The 20,822-nt window shown below is 40.5% G+C and overlaps 1 protein-coding gene across 1 annotated transcript in view; it reads left to right on the plus strand.

Moving 5' to 3' along the window:
- Nucleotides 1–6,530: 6,530 nt before the first annotated feature.
- The window catches only part of mfsd14bb (major facilitator superfamily domain containing 14Bb), a 28,032-nt gene continuing 13,740 nt past the window's right edge, over nt 6,531–20,822 (plus strand). Inside the window, exons 1-2 of the mRNA XM_041900594.2 lie at nt 6,531–6,744; nt 20,020–20,109. Of these exons, the coding sequence (XP_041756528.1) occupies nt 6,673–6,744; nt 20,020–20,109 (162 nt within the window). The 5' untranslated portion in view covers nt 6,531–6,672. The remainder of the gene's footprint in view (nt 6,745–20,019; nt 20,110–20,822) is intronic.

The raw sequence follows: 20,822 nt of genomic DNA on the forward strand, positions 1-20,822 counted from the left end.
CATATGATATCATTTATGAAGATTATACCTTTTTAAAACATTTTTCAAATTTTTATTTAAAAAAAAATCAATTAGTATATTTCAGTTTAACCACAATATTTCTGAAAGTGAGAGGTTGTAATCTGAATAAAGGGAAAAAGGCCATTCTTGAACATGGGTGAGACATTCTTACTAATTTGCTAGAGAACCAGTTCGGATTTAAGTATAACTTTTGAATGACTGAAGCCTTTAGTGAAAGGTCTAATGATTTAATATTTAATCATTTCTGCCCTCCGAATTCATATTCATTATATAAATAGGCCCGTTTAATTTTTTCTGGCTTGCCGTTCCAAATAAAATGGAATCTTTTTTTCTCATATAATTTATAAAACTGTTCGCTAGGTGTAGGCAAGACCATAAGCAAATAGGTAAACTGGGATATTACTAAAGAGTTAATCAGGGTGATTTTTCCACAAATAGAGAGGTATTTACCTTTCCATGGTAGCAAGATCTTATCTATTTTTGCTAACTTTCTATTACAATTTATTGGAGTGAGATCATGTATTTCTTTCGGGATATGTATACAGAGTATATCCACATCACCATCAGACCATTTTATTGGTAAACTATATGGTAATGTAAAAGTTGTATTTCTTTGTGATCCAATACATAATATAGTACATTTATCATAATTTGGTTGTAAACCAGAGAGGTTAGAAAAATGATCTAGATCATCTATGAGGCTGTGGAGGGATCCAAGTTGTGGATTTAAAAGAAAACATGAATCATCAGTGACACCTTTTTTTTTAAGCCCTGGATTTCTAATCCCCTGATATTATTGTTGGATCTGATTTTAATTGCTAACATTTCGATGGCCATAATAAATAGATATGCCGATAGTGGACAACCTTTTTTTGAACCTCTTGATAGTTTTAAACTTTCTGAGAAGTAGCCATTATTTACTATTTTACACCTAGGGTTACTATACATTATTTTAACCCATTTTATAAGAGATTCTCCAAAATGGAAATGTTCCAGACATTTATATATAAACTCCAGTCATACTTTATCAAAAGCCTTTTCAAAGTCAGCTGTGAATAGCAGGCCTGGTTTCCCAGATTAATCATATTGTTCTATTGTTTCCAGTACTTGCCTTATATTATCTCCAACGTATCATCCATGTAAAAAACCTGTCTGATTAGAATGAATAATGTCCGACAACACCTTTTTAATTCTATGCGCTATACATTTTGCTAGAATTTTTGCATCACAACAGTGAAGTGTAAGGGGCCTCCAATTTTTTTAATGGACTGGATCTTTATATTTCCCACTTGTATCCTGTTTCAGTAATAATTAAATCAGACCTTCTTGTTGAGTGTCTAATAATCTACCATTTACATAGGAATGGTTAAAACACGTTAATAATGGTCCTCGCTGAGTATATCAAAAAAGGTTTGGTCAACTGGTATGCCATCCAGCCCTGGAGTTTTCCTGGACTTAAATGCTTAAATTGCATCAAGAAGTTCCTCCTCTGTAAATCATCTTCACATAAGTATTTCTGTACGGCTGTTAATTTTACATTATTAATAGAAAAAGTACATACAATTAGCTTCGGTTAGAGGAGATGGAGGAGACTGAAAGGAAAACATATGCTTCAAGTACTTTGCTTCCTCTTTCAAACTATAAATTGGTGAATCATGGGTGAATCTGTCAATTGTAACCAGTTTCAGTAAATTATTTTTTGGTAGCATTTATCCCCATATTCCATCCAGTTTGCTTTATTATTATAATATATTACACTTGATCTTTCTTTAATAAATTCCTTCATTTATTTTTGTTTTTTCCTCTAACTTATTCTGAGCCTCTATGGTACAGTTTTTATTGCTATCTATCTGTTAGACCTTCTATTTCCTTTGTTAGTATGGACTCTTTTGACCTAAATTGCTTTTGTTTTAGAGATGAGTACTGAATTGCATGGCCTCTAAAGGCACATTTAAAATTGTCCCATACTCTACCTACACTATCAGTCAAAAGTTTAGACACCTTTTCATTCAAGGGTTTTTCTTTATTTTTACAAATGTTTACATTGTAGAATAATAGTGAAGATATCAAAACTATGAAATAACACATATGGAATCATGTAGTAACCAAACAAGTGTTAAACAAGTCAAACACATTTTATATTTATTTACATTTTACATTTTAGTCATTTAGCAGACACTCTTACAGAAGATAGCCCTATTTGGTAAAAGACCAAGTCCATATTATGGCAAGAACAGCTCAAATAAGCAAAGAGAAACGACAGTCCATCATTACTTTAAGACATGAAGGTGAGTCAATACAGAAAGTTTCTTCAAGTGCAGTCGCAAAAACCATTGAGCACTATGATGAAACTAGCTCTCATGAGGACTGCCACAGGAATGGAAGACCCAGAGTTACCTCTGCTGTTAGATATTACTGCACAAGCATTTCGCTCCATTCGCAATAACATCTGCTAAACACGTGTATGTGAAAAATAACATTTGATTTGATTTTCAGAGGATAAGTTCTTCAGAGTTACCAGCCAGAAATTGCAGCCCAAATAAATGCTTCACAGAGTTCAAGTAACAGACACATCTCAACATCAACTGTTCATAAGGGACTGTGTGAATCAGGCCTTCATGGTCGAATTGCTGCAAAGAAACCACTACTAAAGAACACCAATAAGAAGAAGAAACCTGCTTGGGCCATGAAACACGAGCAATGGACTTTAGACCAGTGGAAATGTCTCCTTTGGTCTGGAGTCCAATTTGGAGATTTTGGGTTCAAACCGGCGTGTCTTTGTGAGACGCGTGTGAGTGAACGGATGATCTCTGCATGTGTATTTCACACGTAAAGCATGGAGGAGGAGGTGTTATGGTGTGGGGGTGCTTTTCTGGTGACACTGTCTGTGATTTATTTAGAATTCAAAGCACACTTAACCAGAATGGCTACCACAGCATTCTGCAGCGATACGCCATCCCATCAAATGTGTTATTTTATAGTTTTCATGTCTTCACTATTATTCTACAATGTAAAAAATTGGACAAATAAAGAAAAACCCTTGAATGAGTAGGTGTGTCCAAACTTTTTACTGGTACTGTATGTTATGTCGGAAAAATTCAGTTGTAAATTCGTCTGTCCTAGTTAAAAACAGGTCATCTTCCAATAGGCTTTGATTACATTTTCAATATCCTCGCCCACGTGGAAATTCAGCAAGAGTAATGTATATGCCAATTATCTGATGGTCTGACCGCATTCTGTGCCCTATCAACACTTTTTAAAACTTTTGGTGCCAACGAGAATGACATAAGAAAGAAGTTAATTTTTGTTTTTATGAATTTTTACGATCACATTTTTACTTTGTGGCTGTGCTAGCTGATGGAAACCACTTCACACAGGTGAATCAGGGAAGGCAGAGGAAGCGAGACATCCCACTACCTCATTTTTTTGTGTTTCAATGGAAGTCAATTAACTAAGTAGACCAGACCCAGTTGCTTATTACATTTATTACATTTACATTATTTAGCAGACGCTCTTATCCAGAGCGACTTACAGTTAGTGCATACATCACTTTTTTTTTTTTTTTATCTTTTAATTGTATTTTTCATAAATCATTTTTTGTATTTAATTTTTTCATACCCCCCGTGGGAATCGAACCCACGACCCTGGCGTTGCAAACGCCATGCGCTACAAACTGAGCTACATCCCCTGCCGGCCACTCCCTCCCCTACCCTAGACGACGCTGGGCCAATTGTGCGCCGCCCCATGGGTCTCCCAGTCGCGGCCGGCTACGACAGAGCCTGGATTCGAACCAGGATCTCTAGTGGCACAACTAGCACTGCGATGCAGTGCCTTAGACCACTGCGCCACTGGTGTCTATGAGAGAGCCACTAAGTAGACTGGAACTTTAAAAACAAGTTATCATCCAATAGGCTTTGATTACATTTCCAATATCCTCGCCCACGTGGAAATTCAGCAAGAGTAATGTATATGCCAATTATCTGATGGTCCGACCGCATTCTGTCCCCTATCAACACTTTTAAAAACTTTTGGTGCCATCGAGAATGACATAAGAAAGAAGTCAAGACATGTTGATCATGTTCTGCTCTGTGTAGGAGAAGTGAAATTTCGATAGCATCAACTTCATCGGCACTAACAAAGGCGAATGCCATGTGTGCAATTGTCGTCTTTCCTAGAAACAGCAGAAGTTGTCCAACCTACTGTCGGTGCAGATGTACCTCCCTTGACTTTACTCGTTGACTTCCGTCTACCGTCGGCTACTTTCGCCTTACCACTCAAACGTTTGTCCCTTATTCTGAAGGATTCTAAAAATCTGTGACCCAGAAGTGCTTAGTTATTCTTGCCTGCTTCTCAAGGTCGTCACTAGTTAACACAGCCACAAAGTCATTAACCCCGCCTATTTCTAAAATGTATCTTATTAAAATCTAATTTCAAACCTAACCCTAACCCTAACCTTAACTACACTGCTAACCTAATGCCTAAACCTAACCTTAAATTAAGACCAAAAAGTTCATTTTTGTTTTTATGAATTTTTACGATCACATTTTTACTTTGTGGCTGTGCTAGCTGATGGAAACCACTTCACACAGGTGAATCAGGGAAGGCAGAGGAAGCGAGACATCCCACTCCTCCTTCAATGGAAGTCAATTAAGTACCGTAATTTTCGGAATATAAGCTGCGCCTTTTTCCCCATTTTTCGACCCTGCGGCTTATATAACGGTGCGGCTAATCTATGGATTTTTACAGCTAACGGCCACTGGAAGACCTCCTAAATCTATGGATTTTACAGGTTACAGTCCACCAACTTTAACTCTATGGGCTCTATGACCGGTCCCGCGCCCCCCCACCTTTAGCGGCGGGCTCCAGCAGGAAAAGCTGGAGGCCGGAAAAGAGTGAGACAGGTAGCGCGCAAAAGTAAAAGTGGAACCGAGAGTGGTACGAGAGACAGAACGAGAGCAAGACAGACAGACATTACGAGAGCGAGACAGTTTGTCTCTTTCCCGACAATCCCCTCTGTGCACGAACCCTTACATATGGTAATTAAACATTAAAACACCTGCGGCTTATAGTCCAGTGCGGCTTATATATGTACACATCATTCAATATCATTCAATTTAGCTGCTGCGGCTTATACTCCGGTGCGCCTTATAGTGCGGAAAATACGGTAAGTAGACCAGACCCAGTTGCTATCGCATTGGTGTCTATGGGAGAGCCACTAAGTAGACCGGAACTTTTAAAAAAATTCAATGGTCAACGGCCTGAGTAAACTATCTTCATTTATCCACCATCATTGGGTGAATGTCATGATGGGGAGCGGGCGCTTCACATCATCCACCTAGGGACAAAGCCTGTGACTTGCTTTGCTATCCTGAGCAGGGTGCCTTTGAAAGGAGTGATTCCTGGGGTGGCGTTAAGTGTTGAGGTGAAGCAAATGAAATTTAAGATTCCCTGTGTCTGTGACACCTGCTGTTTGGTGCAATGCAGACCAGTTGGTGAGCATGGTGAAACTGAGAAGACACTGTCTGTCCTTTTGAGTCTTTACCTGATAAAGTAATGTTAGGACATGTCAGTCATTACATTTTAGTCATTTAGCAGACGCTCTTATCCAGAGCGACTTATAGTTAGTGAGGGAATACATTTTCATACTGGTCCCCCGTGGGAATCGAACCCACAACCCTGGCATTGCAAGCGCTGTGCTCTACCAACTGAGCTACACGGGACTACTAGTTATCAATTGAGAGCTTTCGTGCCAAACCCACTAAGGGGTTTCAGATGCCAAGCTTATGGTCATGTTGCAGCAGTGTGTAGGAGGGGAGATTCTGAGATGTGAGAAGTGTGCAGGAGGGCATGGGACAAAGGAATGTGTAATATTGGTGGAAAAAACTGTGTAAATTGTAGGGGATGTTGCTGGGGATCAGAAGTGCCCGGTGCGAGAGAGACAGGTTGAGGTTGCCAGGGTCAGAGTAGAACAGATGTTGTCGTATGCTGAGGCAGTGAAGAGAATAGAGGATGATGGATCAAGGGTGAGTAGTAGGCCTAGGCCAATACAGAGTGATAGGAATGTGTGTTTCAATAAGGTTGGGGCTTCTTAGCATTCATTGCCATGGTTATCAACTGTAACGCAGAAATTGAATGTACATCAGAGAAAATAGATGTTGTAGTGGCAGCTGCAGAGAAGTACTTAGGTGTACGAGGTTTTACTGCAGAAGGGTTACAAGGTGTGTTGAACGAAAGAGTCCGGTCTCCCAGGCAGTAGGCCTGGTGTAGGATCAGTTAAGGTCAAGGTAGTGAAATGGGGAGATTAAAAAAAGTGTAGTATTGGTATATACAGTAGGTGTAGGGTTAGTTGGTGGTGCATTATTTTTCTTCCTTTTCTCCCTATCACAAAATGTAACGTGATCGACCACACACGACCGCCCAGTAGGTGGCCGCATGCACAAACAAAATGTGCGAACGCCACATAATACCAAAGAAGAAGAACGTCATGACGTAAAATCTGAATCTTTGTCGAAAAAACTCACAACCGTTTACTCTGTCCGGACAATAATCGTAGTTAGTCATAATCAACAAGACAACCCGGAAGAGACGGATATATCTAAGAATATTACACAGCATGGACTTCATGTAAATATCGTTATAGCAAGATGTGAAATGACCCAGGAGAAAATACCGACTGAGACCAACGACATCATGTTGGTCCGAAATATGAGAGATGGGACCCCTGTAAGTGAAATGAACGTTACCCACGTTTGGACCTCCTTCAAAATATTTAGCTAGCTTCTGTAGTTAGCTAGTAACGCGTTAGGCACTGCTATATGCCGGATAACGTTGTTTAGTCCGTCATCTTTTGTTGCTACGGTATGCCAGTCGACGTTAGCATGTTATTAACAAGCTAACGTTACTAGTTAGTAAGTTAGCTTTCTAGCTAACGTTAGCTATCTCTTCTGATTTCGCAAGCTAATATCTCCCCCATTTTGACACTCATTTTCACGAGGTTATTGTGTCCATTTAGCTACGTATTTTCACATGATTCAGAGTTAGAAAGCTTTGTAGCTAAACATTTTTAAACTCGTTACCAATAAAGTTTACTGTCCGTGCTCTTGAATTCCAATCTGATATGATTAGCTAGCCGAGGGTCGGGGTCATATGAACAGGGTGCACATGACAGTAAGTCACTGGTTATAGCTACCAGGATAACATCCAGCTGGGTGTCCTAAAATGTCTTTATCAGACATAACATTGTAGTAACGTTAAACCAAAATGTTTGGTCTGCAGCTATGCATGTAGCTAACTAGCAAATTCCATTACTTACTTGGCTTATTTAACAGACAGACATTTTTAGACTGATAGGACAGCTGAAAATACAATATTTTTGGTTATGGAAACTATATTTCACACCGGTTTAGATGGTACAATGATTATATGCATTATACTTGCTTGTTTTGTCACATAAACACAAATTTGGCGAACTATTCGAATTTGAATAACCAGGAAATGGCGGAGCGATTTCTGCATATTGTATCTTTAAAAAGTATAAAATTATGTTGTTTTTTTTGTTACTGGCCTACACACAATACCCCATAATGTCAAAGTGGAATTATGTTTTTCGAAAATTTGACAAATTAATCCAAAATTACAAGCTGAAATGTATTGAGTAAGTATTCAATCCCTTTGTTATAGCAAGCCTAAATAAATTCAGGAGTAAAAAGTCACATAATACATTGCATGGACTCACTGTGTGCAATAATAGTGTTTAACATAATTTTTTTATGACTACCTCATCTCTGTACCCCACACATACAAATATGTCTACGGTCCCTCAGTCGAGCAGTTAATTTCAAACACAGATTCAATCACAAAGACCAGGGAGGTTTTCCAATGCCTCGCAAAGACGGGCACCTATTGGTAAAAAAATAAGCAGTCACTACAAAGAGACATGCTTCCTTCCTAACTCAGTTGCCGGAGAGGAAGGAAACCGCTCAGGGACTTCACCATGAGGCCAATGGTGACTTTAAACAGTTACAGAGTTTAATGGCTGTGATAGGAGAAAACTGAGGATGGATCAACAACATTATAGTTACTCCACAATAGGGATTAACACCGGTAACCGGGATCCCGAGACTGTACCGGGACCACTCTTCACAATTCCTGAAAAAATGTAATGACAAGACCCGGGAAATTACAACATTTCCCCCCAATGTCACACTAATGCAATTCCACAAAATACACAACATGCGCAGCAGCAGATTGGCCAAAAAGAAAATAGCACATTATCCAAACAGGTTGTCTCATGGAAGCCTTTAGCCGCGCGTATTTACTTCACACAAAGTCGCAAAAAATTCAAAGCATACGCATTATTGACACTGCCGGACTGCACATGAGACCCGAATGCAGTTTAGAGTTCTCATCAGAACTGACAATTTGATCCTGGTCCGACCCAAGCCCGGTGAGCTGAAGCCCGAGCCCTGGTCCGACATCACAGAAATTAAATGAGCCTGAACATGAAAAAAGCCAGGTTTCTAGAAAACAGTAGGCTATATTGATTTAAATGTGTTGAGAACAACGCGGCAGAGGCAGGCAGCAGCGGCGTGAGGAGACGAGGGAACAGCCATTGGGCCTAGAAAAAGAACAGAGAGAGGAAAACTCACCTTAGTTATGATCAACTGAATGATGAAAATATTGAATAAAGTAGGCTAATGCAATTTAATTCTTGCTTATACTGAAACTCCCAAAGTCATATCCAACCATTAACGAATTTAAAGCAATAGTCGTGTGTGTGGTCACCTAGATTAACATTTTAGCACCGTTTTGATTGGGACAGCGCCATCGCATTGCTTTGAGACAAATGTGGGGGATTCGTCTAGATAAATCAATCAATGTCAGATTTTGTTTTCACTGAATCTCCGTTTAAATATTTGGTAACAATTAGACTGGGGAAATGTTAGCAAAATTGAGATGAGTGCTAATGTTTGCTCATATGTTAGCTGAGCAGAAAATTTTGCTAGCATGTTATACAAGTCTGCTTGCTCTTCACTCGCGTAGTAACCTGTCCTACTCACGACCAAAAGCCTGACAATCAATCAATGTGATTTTGTTTCACTGAATCTCTGTCTGTATATTTGGTTAATTAATCTCTGGCTGGACAAGTGGAAGTGGTAGCTCATTTCTTTGTTTCCTCATCTATCTACTAATCAGAAACATTTTAGCATGCAATAATGTAGCCTAAATCAAGCGTGTTATCGATTGACTCATGTAGTAGCCTTATAGAGAGCCGAGGCTATTTTATCACTGAATCCCAGAATTGCATGAAAATTCCTAACTTTATTCTGTAATCCATAGGTTGCATTATCAAAGCACGTCTCGCCTATGCATGTCAAAATACCGCTATAACATTTCCCCCGCTTCTCTGCGCTGTCTCCTGTTGCTGCCCATATGAGAGCTTCGGTAGAGAATGTGTGATCAACAAACGGTATGAGAGTAGATATGGATGTTTTTTTTTTTACAGAGTTGGTCCCCGTTAAGATACCTTGATATTTAAACAATTTCCTCTCTTCACCTCCCTGTTATTCATAAGCTGATCTGTATAATCAACAACTCGATTTTGCCAAATAGGAGATATTCTGTCATTCGTAGGAGGTTATCTAGCAAGCTTAGCAATTTTGGTCATTTGACTTTTGTTTGACTGCCGTTTCAAAGTTTGTAGGATTTGAAAACGCTATAGCCTACTCAGGGTGCGCTCTGTGCATCCTGAGAACACTCTGTGTGAAGATAGCCTTGGCCTACTGCTTAATTGCGCTGAATTAATTGAGGAACATGATAACACTTGGAATTTATGAACGGCCTGTTTCGCAATTGTCGATAGAAGGTACTCTATCATTACTAAATATCAGTTTCACTTGCTATGAAATCTTTACATAGTGGCGCAGCCGGTAATGTGTCGCATCGACAATCTAATTTTGGGAGATCCCTGGCATATCTTGGTTTTAAATTCTTTAAATGGGCACTTCTGATTTTTGCGGTATTTCCCGGGACTCTCTGGCTAAATATGAAATGTTCCCGGTATTGAAACATGGTAGATTTTCGGGAAAATATTAATCCCTACTCCACAACACTAACCTAATTGACAGAGTGAAAATAAGGAAGCCTGTACACAATAGAAATATGCCAAAAATGCATCCTGTTTGCAACAAGGCACTAAATTAATACAGCAAAAAACATTAGCAAAGCAATTCACTTTTTGTCCTGAATACAAAGTGTTATGTTTGGGGCAAACCCAATACAACACATTACTGAGTACCACTCTCCATATTTTCAAGCATTGTGGTGGATGCATCATGTTATGGGTATGCTTGTAAATGTTAAGAACTGTGGAGTTTTTCAACCTAAAATACAAGTCCAAATATACACTGGAGTTGCTTACCAAGAAGACAGTGAATCTTCCTGAGTTACAGTTTTGACTTAAATTTACTTGAGAATCTATGGCAAGACATGAAAATGGTTGTCTAGCAATGATCAACAACATATTTGACAGAGCTTGAAGAATTGTGAAAATAATAAATGGGCAAATGTTGCACAATCCAGGTGTGGAAAGCTCTTAGAGACTTAACCAGAAAGAGTCACAGCTGTAATCGCTGCCAACGGTACTTCTACAAAGTATTGACTCAGGGGTGTGAATAGTGCATTCGGAAAGTATTCAGACCCCTTCCCTTTTTCCACATTTGTTATGTTACAGCCTTATTCTAAAATGTATTAAATACAATTTTCCCTAATAAATTCAATTGATTGGACATGATCTGGATAAGGTCACACAGTTGACAGTGCATGTCAAGGAATTGTCCATAGAGTTCCGAAAAAAGATTGTGTCGAGGCACAGATCTGGGGAAGGGGACCAAAAAATGTCTGCAGCATTGAAGGTCCCCAAGAACACAGTGGCCTCCATCATTCTTAATTGGAAGAAGTTTGGAACCACCAAGACTCTTCCTAGAGTTGGCCGCCGGCCAAACTGAGCAATCGGGGGAGAAGGGCCTTGGTCAGGCAGGTGACCAAGAAACCCGATGGTCACTCTGACAGAGCTTCAGAGTTCCTCTGTGGAGATGGGAGAACCTTCCAGAAGGACAACCATCTCTGCAGCACTCCACCAATCAGGCATTTATTGTAGAGTGGCCAGACGGAAGCCACTCCTCATTAAAAGGCACATGACAGCCCGCTTGGAGTTTGCCAAAAGGCACCTAAATGACTCCCAGACCATGAGAAACAAGATTCTCTGGTTTGATGAAACCAAGATTGAACTCTTTGGCCTGAATTCCAAGCGTCACGTCTGTAGGAAACCAGGCACCATCCCTACGGTGCAGCATGCTGGTGACAGCATCATGCTGTGGGGATGTTTTTCAGCGGCAGGGACTATGAGACTAGTCAGGATCGAGGAAAAGATTAACGTAGCAAAGTACAGCGAGATCCTTGATGAAAACCTGCTCCAGAGCGCTCAGGACTCCTCAGTGAATTTAATAAAAATAGTGAAACATTAAAAAAGTTATATTTTTTAGAGAGAACTATTCTACATCTATTCACTTCACCAAATAATTGATTAAAACACACTGTTTTACAATGAAGGTCTACAGTAGCCTTAACAGCACTCTGTAGGGTAACACCATGTTGTAGCCGGAGGACAGCTAGTTTCCGTCCTCCTCTGGGTACATTGACTTCAATACAAAACCTAGGAGGCTCATAGTTCTCACCCCCTTCCATTCAGGCTGGGCGATGCCGTATGTATCGAATTAATTCAAATTTTGTTAAAGAATAAAAGTTTTGTTGTTGTTCTTTTTCATGAACGTTTATGTCCGCTTGTTCTCATGTTGGATTTTTGGTCTTGTCTCCTTCACTCCTCTGTGCTGTGTACACCTTCCCATTTACACCAGAGATCTGTATATAATGACGAGATGCACGTCTCCGCCCTAACAATGGGAGTCGTTGTCCCAAATGCGAGAAGGCAGGCGACAAGCTTAGGTCCAAAATAAGCCCATAGAAACGCATTGGCCTTATTTTGGAGAGCTTTTAGCGAGAGTGAAAACGCCTCTTCCTCTGGATTACACACACACCAAGCCCTTCTCCCTGCCTCTCACGCCAACAAAGTTGAGAGATCACATCTTCCTCTTTGACCAGGGTTGCCATGTTTATCCCGCCAAATTGGGCTACTTTGAAAACTTGAAAACGATGTTGCGGGTGAAAATGTATTGGTTGCGGGTTTTTGGGCTACTTCTAAGTTGCACTGCGGCCGCCATGGCATTTCTCTTAAAAAAACATATATTTCACTGTGAACTGCTGCTGCTGACTGTCAGGCAGTGAGGCAGGCTGTTGCTGAGTGAGTGGTGGGGAGGGCCGGAAGGGGGTGGGGGGGGTGTGCGTGTGTGTTGAGAGAGCACAGTCACGTGAGTGAGAGGAGACAAAGCAGCACACGCGCTCGTCAACTTTTGACCAATTGTAGGTAGACTATTTAACTTGTCATTATGCGCAAGTGGAAATTTGAAATGGAAATTATGGAACTCCCACGCGTGCTTCTGTTATGGAGAAAAGTCCTCAATTAATACATTTCCATCAAGTAGCCTATTAATTTATATGCCATTGTAGGCTGCCATTTTGATACAGTTAATATGTTGAAATGACTATATCACTGGAGTCGTTGCAAATCAATTTGTGCCACTTGTGTAGCCTACCTGGAGCTGGCAAACAGATTTAATAAATATCAATAAAGTGTATTGTTGTAGCCTTGTGTTATAATGCAATTATTAATGGCCACATTTAGTTAATCAAATGGGAAGTTATCAAAGCTGTATCACAATTGCCGATAAGTGGTTAGAACACATTAGATTGACGGTAACAGTCAAATTAGGCTACAGGTAAAAAAAATATGAATAATAATAATCACTAGCTGTTGACAAGCATATTCAGTTCATGTACATATTATTAAGATTTAATTCAGTGATTCAAATTACAATCCCATCCTCAGTAGCCTATTCCAGCAGGCTATTGGGAAACACAAGCACTTTTTACCTCAATCGCTAAACTATTCATGTTGAATAAATTGGTCTGTTAATTTGAACTAAGCAAGCTGCTAAATCGTTCAGATGACATCTTGCCTACATTTAGCTTAGGCTACTGTAGACTGAAGATGGAGGCCTATCAGGGGCTATAGGCTACCTGCATCTACAGTTGAAGTCGGAAGTTTACATACACCTCAGCCAAATACATTTAAACTCAGTTTTTCACAATTCCTGACATTTAATCCTAGTAAAAAGTCCCTGTCTTAGGTCAGTTAGGATCACCACTTTATTCGCTTATCTTTCTTTCATCACATTCCCAGTGGGTCAGAAGTTTACATACACTCAATTAGTATTTGGTAGCATTGCCTTTAAACTTGGGTCAAACGTTTCGGGTAGCCTTCCACAAGCTTTCCACAATAAGTTGGGTGAATTTTGGCCCATTCCTCCTGACAGAGCTGGTGTAACTGAGTCAGGTTTGTAGGCCTCCTTGCTCGCACACGCCTTTTCAGTTCTGCCCACAAATGTTCTATAGGATTGAGGTCAGGGCTTTGTGATGGCCACTCCAATACATTGACTTTGTTGTCCTTAAGCCATTTTGCCACAACTTTGGAAGTATGCTTGGGGTCATTGTCCATTTGGAAGACCCATTTGTGACCAAGCTTTAACTTCCTGACTGATGTCTTGAGATGTTGCTTCAATATATCCACATAATTTTCCTTCCTCATGATGCCATCTATTTTGTGAAGTGCACCAGTCCCTCCTGCAGCAAAGCACCCCCACAGCATGATGCTGCCACCCCCGTGCTTCATGATTGGGATGGTGTTGTTCGGCTTGCAAGCAGCCCCCTTTTTCCTCCAAACATAACGATGGTCATTATGTTCAAACAGTTCTATTTTTGTTTCATCAGACCAGAGGACATTTCTCCAAAAAGTATGATCTTTGTCCCCATGTGCAGTTGCAAACCGTAGTCTGGCTTTTTTGTGGTGGTTTTGGAGCAGTGGCTTCTTCCTTGCTGAGCGGCCTTTCAGGTTATGTCGATATAGGACTCGTTTACTGTGGATATAGATACTTTTGTACCTGTTTCCTCCAGCATCTTCACAAGGTCCTTTGCTGTTGTTCTGGGATTGATTTGCACTTTTCGCACCAAAGTATGTTCATCTCTAGGAGACAGAACGCATCTCCTTCCTGAGCGGTATGACAGCTGCGTGGTCCCATGGTATTTATACTTGCATACTATTGTTTGTACAGATGAACGTGGTACCTTCAGGCGTTTGGAAATTGCTCCCTAGGATGAACCAGACTTGTGGAGGTCTACAATCTTTTTTCTGAGGTCTTGGCTGATTCCTTTTGATTTTCCCATGATTTCAAGCAAAGAGGCACTGAGTTTGAAGGTAGGCCTTGAAATACATCCTCAGGTACACCTCCAATTGACTAAAATGATGTCAATTAGCCTATCAGAAGCTTCTAAAGCCATGACATCATTTTCTGTAATTTTCCAAGCTGTTTAAAGGCCCAGTCAACTTAATGTATGTAAACTTCTGACCCACTGGAATTGTGATACAGTGAATTATAAGTAAAATAATCTGTCTGTAAACAATTGTTGGAAAAATTAATTGTGTCATGCACAAAGTAGATGTCCTAACCGACTTGCCCAAACTATAGTTTGTTAAGAAGAAATGTGTGAAGTGGTTGAAAAACAAGTTTTAAAGACTCCAACCTAAGTGTATGTAAACTTCCGACTTCAACTGTATCTAAGCAAACCATGGCAAAGTTGAAGTACAATCATAAACCCAGATTTTAGTTTGTAGCCTATGCCTATTGAAATGACAAGTCAATCTCGCAAATGGGCCATTTCTAACTGTTTGTTGTCTTAATATCTGGCACATAATAATGGCACAATGGCCAGAAAATAGCCTAACATTCTTTTATAAAAAGTTAATCAGTGTTTCTTTCTCTGAGATTTTGAGATCCTCTGTCCATATTTACATTTACATTTACGTCATATTTCATCACTCAAACTCTCCTGTCAGGTTTATCTATAGTTATGCTCATGCGCAAAAGGGATTTATTTACAATTATAAACCGGTTTCGAGCCCTGAATGCTGATTGGTTGGCTGAAAGCTGTGGTATATCAGACTATATACCATGGGTATGACAAAATCGCTTTTCTTTTTTTTTAGCAATAAGGCACCCTAGGGGTTTGTGGTATATGGCCAATATACAGTACCACGTCTAACAGCTGTATCCAGGCACTCCGCGTTGCGTCATGCTTAAGAACAGCCCTTAGCTGTGGTATATTGGCCATATACCATACCCCTTCGTGCCTTATTGCTTAATCATAGCAGTCAAACAAGTTAAATCGAAATCCATTGATGGAAAATGATCTGGCGAGTTTAATAAGGGCGAATTATCTTTTCTCTTGCGACATTCAAATTAGTTTATTACGTCATGTCATAGTTTGCAAGAATTATTCCTTTGATGAAAACCGCATTTTTCTTCTAACGTAGTTATGTCGATATTCCTTAATTGGCTCAAATTGTTTATTGTATAAATGTGGCAACTCTTGCTGTGAAAGAAATAAAATTGGGCTAGTTTTCATGCCTTTTGGATCGGTTCTGAGTGGTCATTGGTCTAGGAATTTTAGCTAGACCTGGCAACCCTGTCTCTGACAAGCGTTTTCAACTTTCCATTTGAGTTTTGGTCCAATGGAATTGGTCGTATGGACACCAAAACACATTGAGACATTATTTTACTGTAATAGAGGAGAAGTTAACTTTTCTAACTATACCCTTTTTATGTCTCAACTACTCAAATTGCACGCAGAGCAGACTGTAAAACGAGAGTATCAATGAACAATGCTCAGTTTGATGCGTGCGGCATTGGGCTACCACGTACCGCTAGCAGCATTTTAACCAATGACTGTTATACTAGCTGTGTTTTATAAATGTGCAATAAGCATAAAACACAATTATATAAGGAATTGGCTACTCATTCTCATTCTGAGAAATAAGGTAGGCCACTTGATTTCAACATCTGAACAAAGTGGATAGGCTAACATGCTTTTCAAGCAGTTGGAGACAGACAGAAGGGTGTGTTCATAACAATTCAACTGTTCAACCTTGTTAGCTAGCAAATGGATCCAAATTGGCTAAACTTGAAATATAAAGATTAGCTGGCTAATTTCTTTAATTTTTTTAATACATTTTAGCAGACGCTCTTATCCAGAGCGACTTACATGAGCAATTAGGGTTAAGTGCCTTGCTCAAGGGCACATCGACAGATTTTTCACCTAGTCGGCTCGGGGATTAGAACTAGCGACCTTTCGGTTACTGGCACAACGCTCTTAACCACTAAGCTACCTGACTCGTTACCGGTACCCCCTGTATATAGCCTCATTATTATTATTATTATTATTATTATTTTGGTAATTTGTAAATATTTTCTTAACTCTTATTTTTCTCAAAACTGCATTGTTGGTTAAGGGCTTGTAAGTAAGAATTTCACGGTAAGGTAATATGTACGTGTAGGTAGGGGTAAAGTGACTGCATAGGTAATAAACAGCGAGTAGCAGCAGCGTAAAAAAAGGGGCGGTCAATGCAAATAGTCCAGGTGGCCATTTGATTAATTGTTCAGCACTCTTATGGCTTGGGAGTAGAAGCTGTTAAGGAGCCTTTTGGACCTAGACTTGGCGCTCTAGTACTGCTTGCCGTGCGGTAGCAGAGAGAACAGTCTATGACTTGGGTCACTGGAGTCTTTGACAATTTTTTGGGCCTTCCTCTGACACCGACCTAGTATATACAGTGGGGAGAACAAGTATTTGATACACTGCCGAATTTGCAGGTTTTCCTACTTACAAAGCATGTAGAGGTCTGTAATTTTTATCATAGGTACACTTCAACTGTGAGGGACGGAATCTAAAACAAAAATCCAGAAAATCACATTGTATGATTTTTAAGTAATTAACTTGCATTTTATTGCATGACATAAGTATTTGATACATCAGAAAAGCAGAACTTAATATTTGGTACAGAAACCTTTGTTTGCAATTACAGAGATCAAACATTTCCTGTAGGTCTTGACCAGGTTTGCACACACTGCAGCAGGGATTTTGGCCCACTCCTCCATACAGACCTTCTCCAGATCCTTCAGGTTTCGGGGCTGTCGCTTGGCAATACGGACTTTCAGCTCCCTCCAAAGATTTTCTATTGGGTTCAGGTCTGGAGACTGGCTAGGCCACTCCAGGACCTTGAGATGCTTCTTACGGAGCCACTCCTTAGTTGCCCTGGCTGTGTGTTTCGGGTCGTTGTCATGCTGGAAGACCCAGCCACGACCCATCTTCAATGCTCTTACTGAGGGAAGGAGGTTGTTGGCCAAGATCTCGCGATACATGGCCCCATCCATCCTCCCCTTAATACGGTGCAGTCGTCCTGTCCCCTTTGCAGAAAAGCATCCCCAAAGAATGATGTTTCCACCTCCATGCTTCACGGTTGGGATGGTGTTCTTGGGGTTGTACTCATCCTTCTTCTTCCTCCAAACACGTCGAGTGGAGTTTAGACCAAAAAGCTCTATTTTTGTCTCATCAGACCACATGACCTTCTCCCATTCCTCCTCTGGATCATCCAGATGGTCATTGTCAAACTTCAGACGGGCCTGGACATGCGCTGGCTTGAGCAGGGGGACCTTGCGTGCGCTGCAGGATTTTAATCCATGACGGCGTAGTGTGTTACTAATGGTTTTCTTTGAGACTGTGGTCCCAGCTCTCTATACTTGTTCTCCCCACTGTAGGTCCTGGATGGCAGGAAGCTTGGCCCCAGTGATGTACTGGGCCGTACTCACTACCCTCTGCCTTGCGGTCGGATGCCGAGCAGTTGCCATACCAGACGGTGATGCAACCGGTCAGGATGATCTCGATGGTGCAGCTGTAGAACTTTTTGAGGATCTGGGGTCCCATGCCAAATCTTTTCAGTCTCCTGAGGGGAAAAAGGCGTCGTCGTGCCCTCTTCACGACTTTCTTGGTGTGTTTGGACCATGATAGTTTGTTGGTGATGTGGACACCAAGGAACTTGAAACTCTCGACCCACTCCACAACAGCCCCGTCGATGTGAATGGGGGTGTGTTCGGCCCTACTTTTCCTGTAGTCCACGATCTCCTTTGTCTTGCTCACATTGAGGGAGAGGTTGTTGTCCTGGCACCACACTGCCAGGTCTCTGACCTCCTCCCTATAGGCTGTCTCATTCTTGTCGGTGATCAGGTCTTAATGATGGTGTTTGAGTCGTGCTTGGCCACGCAGTCGTGGGTGAACAGGGAGTAAGCACGCACCCCCCCCCCCGTGCTGAGGATCAGCGTGGCAGATGTGTTGTTGCCTACCCTTACCACCTGGGGGCGGCCCGTCAGGAAGTCCAGGATCCAGTTGCAGAGGGAGGTGTTTAGTCCCAGGGTCCTTAGCTTAGTGATGAGCTTGGTGGGCACTATGTTGTTGAACGCTGAGCTGTAGTCAATGAACAGCATTCTCACATAGGTGTTCCTTTTGTCCAGGTGGGAAAGGGCAGTGTGGAGTGCGATTGAGATTGCGTCATCTGTGGCTCTGTTGGGGCGGTATGTGAATTGCCCAGCTTTACCTTCCATAGACTTACACTGTAATCATGACAACACCCGGAGGACATCCTCCAACCTATCAGAGCTCTTGCAGCATGAACTGACATGTCCACCCAATCAAAGGATCAGAGAATGAATCTAATACTGAAAGCATAAGCTACAGCTAGCTATCACTGCAGTGCATAAAATGTGGTGAGTAGTTGACTCAAAGAGAAAGTCAATAGTTTTCATTTCCTTCATTTCTTCAAAAATGAAAGCGAAGCAAGAGAGAGAGAGAGTTGGCTATATTTAGTCTTTTTTTCACTTTCACTTACCTAGCTAGTTTAGCCTACTCAAACAGAGAGGGATCTTATGTTAGCTTGCTGTCTATGGCTATCCAACACGGGAACTCTTCCAAGTCAAAAGTTTTCGCTTTGTCATTATGTGGTATTGTGTGTAGATTGCTGAGGATTTGTATTTATTTAATCAATTTTAGAATAAGGCTGTAACGTAACAAAATGTGGAAGAAGTCAAGGGGTCTGAATACTTTCCGAATGCACTGGATGCGCTCTTAGGCTTACAGCTCAATGGTGGTTATACAAGGCTATACTAAGCCTACTAATGATAATGACATTACTTATTATTTTAATGATAATCATAATAGTAATAATAACAATAAGAACGAAATCAAGAAAGAGGGTTATTATTCTTATAAATATAATTTTTCGGACAATTTGGAGCAGTGTAAACAACACTAAATGAATTAACAATAATACCAGAGAGGCGGTTCTAATTTATTTATTTTTTAAAGCCTTTATTACAGCATAGCAAAGCTTAAAAACAGCCCCATTTTGAAATAGTTTATCCGACATGTTGTGGTTGTGTGAGGCTTGGTGCTCATGGAATCAGTAGGCTATTATACAAACACAAAAGCAGGATCTGTCTTATTTCTGTCTATAAATGGATGATTTATAAAGCCAGGCACATTTAACAGTTAGGCTATTGATTTATAGACCTAATTAAGGTGGAGTTTCCTCTCTCCTCACTTTACTTAGACAATAAGGCAAGGGCTGTTTTCTCGTCTCCTCATTCTGCTGCTGCCTCCGCGGCATTGTTGTCAACAGCAATATGCTGGTTAACTTTGCTATAATGCACATAGCAACATGGTCAAGGAAAAGTTTCCAACATGACGTGAATGCAGCAATAATCCCCCTACTGTAGCATTCTCCCCACTTTTACATATTTTAAAGTTGAAAACAACAAGGAAGGGTGTAGGAAGTTCTTGCTCAATGTTGTTATTTCAGAAATTGTTATTACAGATTAGACTACTGGTATTTTTCACCGTGGACTGTCCTAAACAGTCTCTGTCACTATCTTCCCATTGCAGCACACCGGCCGTGCCAAGGTGTCCCATGCAGTTGTGGTCATCTTTCTAGAGTTCTTTGCTTGGGGACTGCTTACAACACCAATGCTGACTGTAAGTAAACACACCAGACACACACGTTTTAAGTTTGATGTTTTGTTAGTCGTTTTATCACAGGAGACAGTTGTATTACTCATCCCTGCGTTCTTTACCAAAAGGTTGGCTGTATGGCTTTAAAGTCAAGTAGATCACATCATTACAGTCTTTTTGTTTACAAAGCCCTGCTCCATAAGCTTCCGACTTACCTAACATCACTGTTAAGATTTAAAATGACAAGTTATCAAACCTGTTCACAGAGTTGGTTAACTTTGGAGACTCCTTTGGTGTCTACAGAGTTAGGTAAATCGGCCTTTAATTTCCTTGCACCCTATGTTTGGAATAATCTCCAAAAGACGTTTCTATTGGATGCTTTGAAGTACCTAGGACAATTCAGACAGAGGATTTTTATAATGAAGAATGTAATTGTTTTAATTGATTGTGTTTTGTATCTTAATATGTATTTAATGCGTATATTGTCTGCATTTATGTTTATCTATACTTGCCTGTTGTATGTGCTTGTTTCTGTATTGTGTAGGGTTTAGTCTCAAATAAAGGTAAATCAATGTACAGGATACACATGGTATACAGTGCATTCTGAAAGTATTCAGACCCCTTCACTTTTTCACGTTACAGCCTTATTCTAAAATTGATTAAATTGTTTTTTCCCCTCAATCTACACACAATACCCCATAATGATGAAGCAAAAACAGGTTTTGAGAGAGTTTTGC

The sequence above is a fragment of the Coregonus clupeaformis genome, unplaced genomic scaffold (assembly GCF_020615455.1).
Source record: "Coregonus clupeaformis isolate EN_2021a unplaced genomic scaffold, ASM2061545v1 scaf0098, whole genome shotgun sequence".
In the NCBI taxonomy this organism is placed as follows: Eukaryota; Metazoa; Chordata; class Actinopteri; order Salmoniformes; family Salmonidae; genus Coregonus; species Coregonus clupeaformis.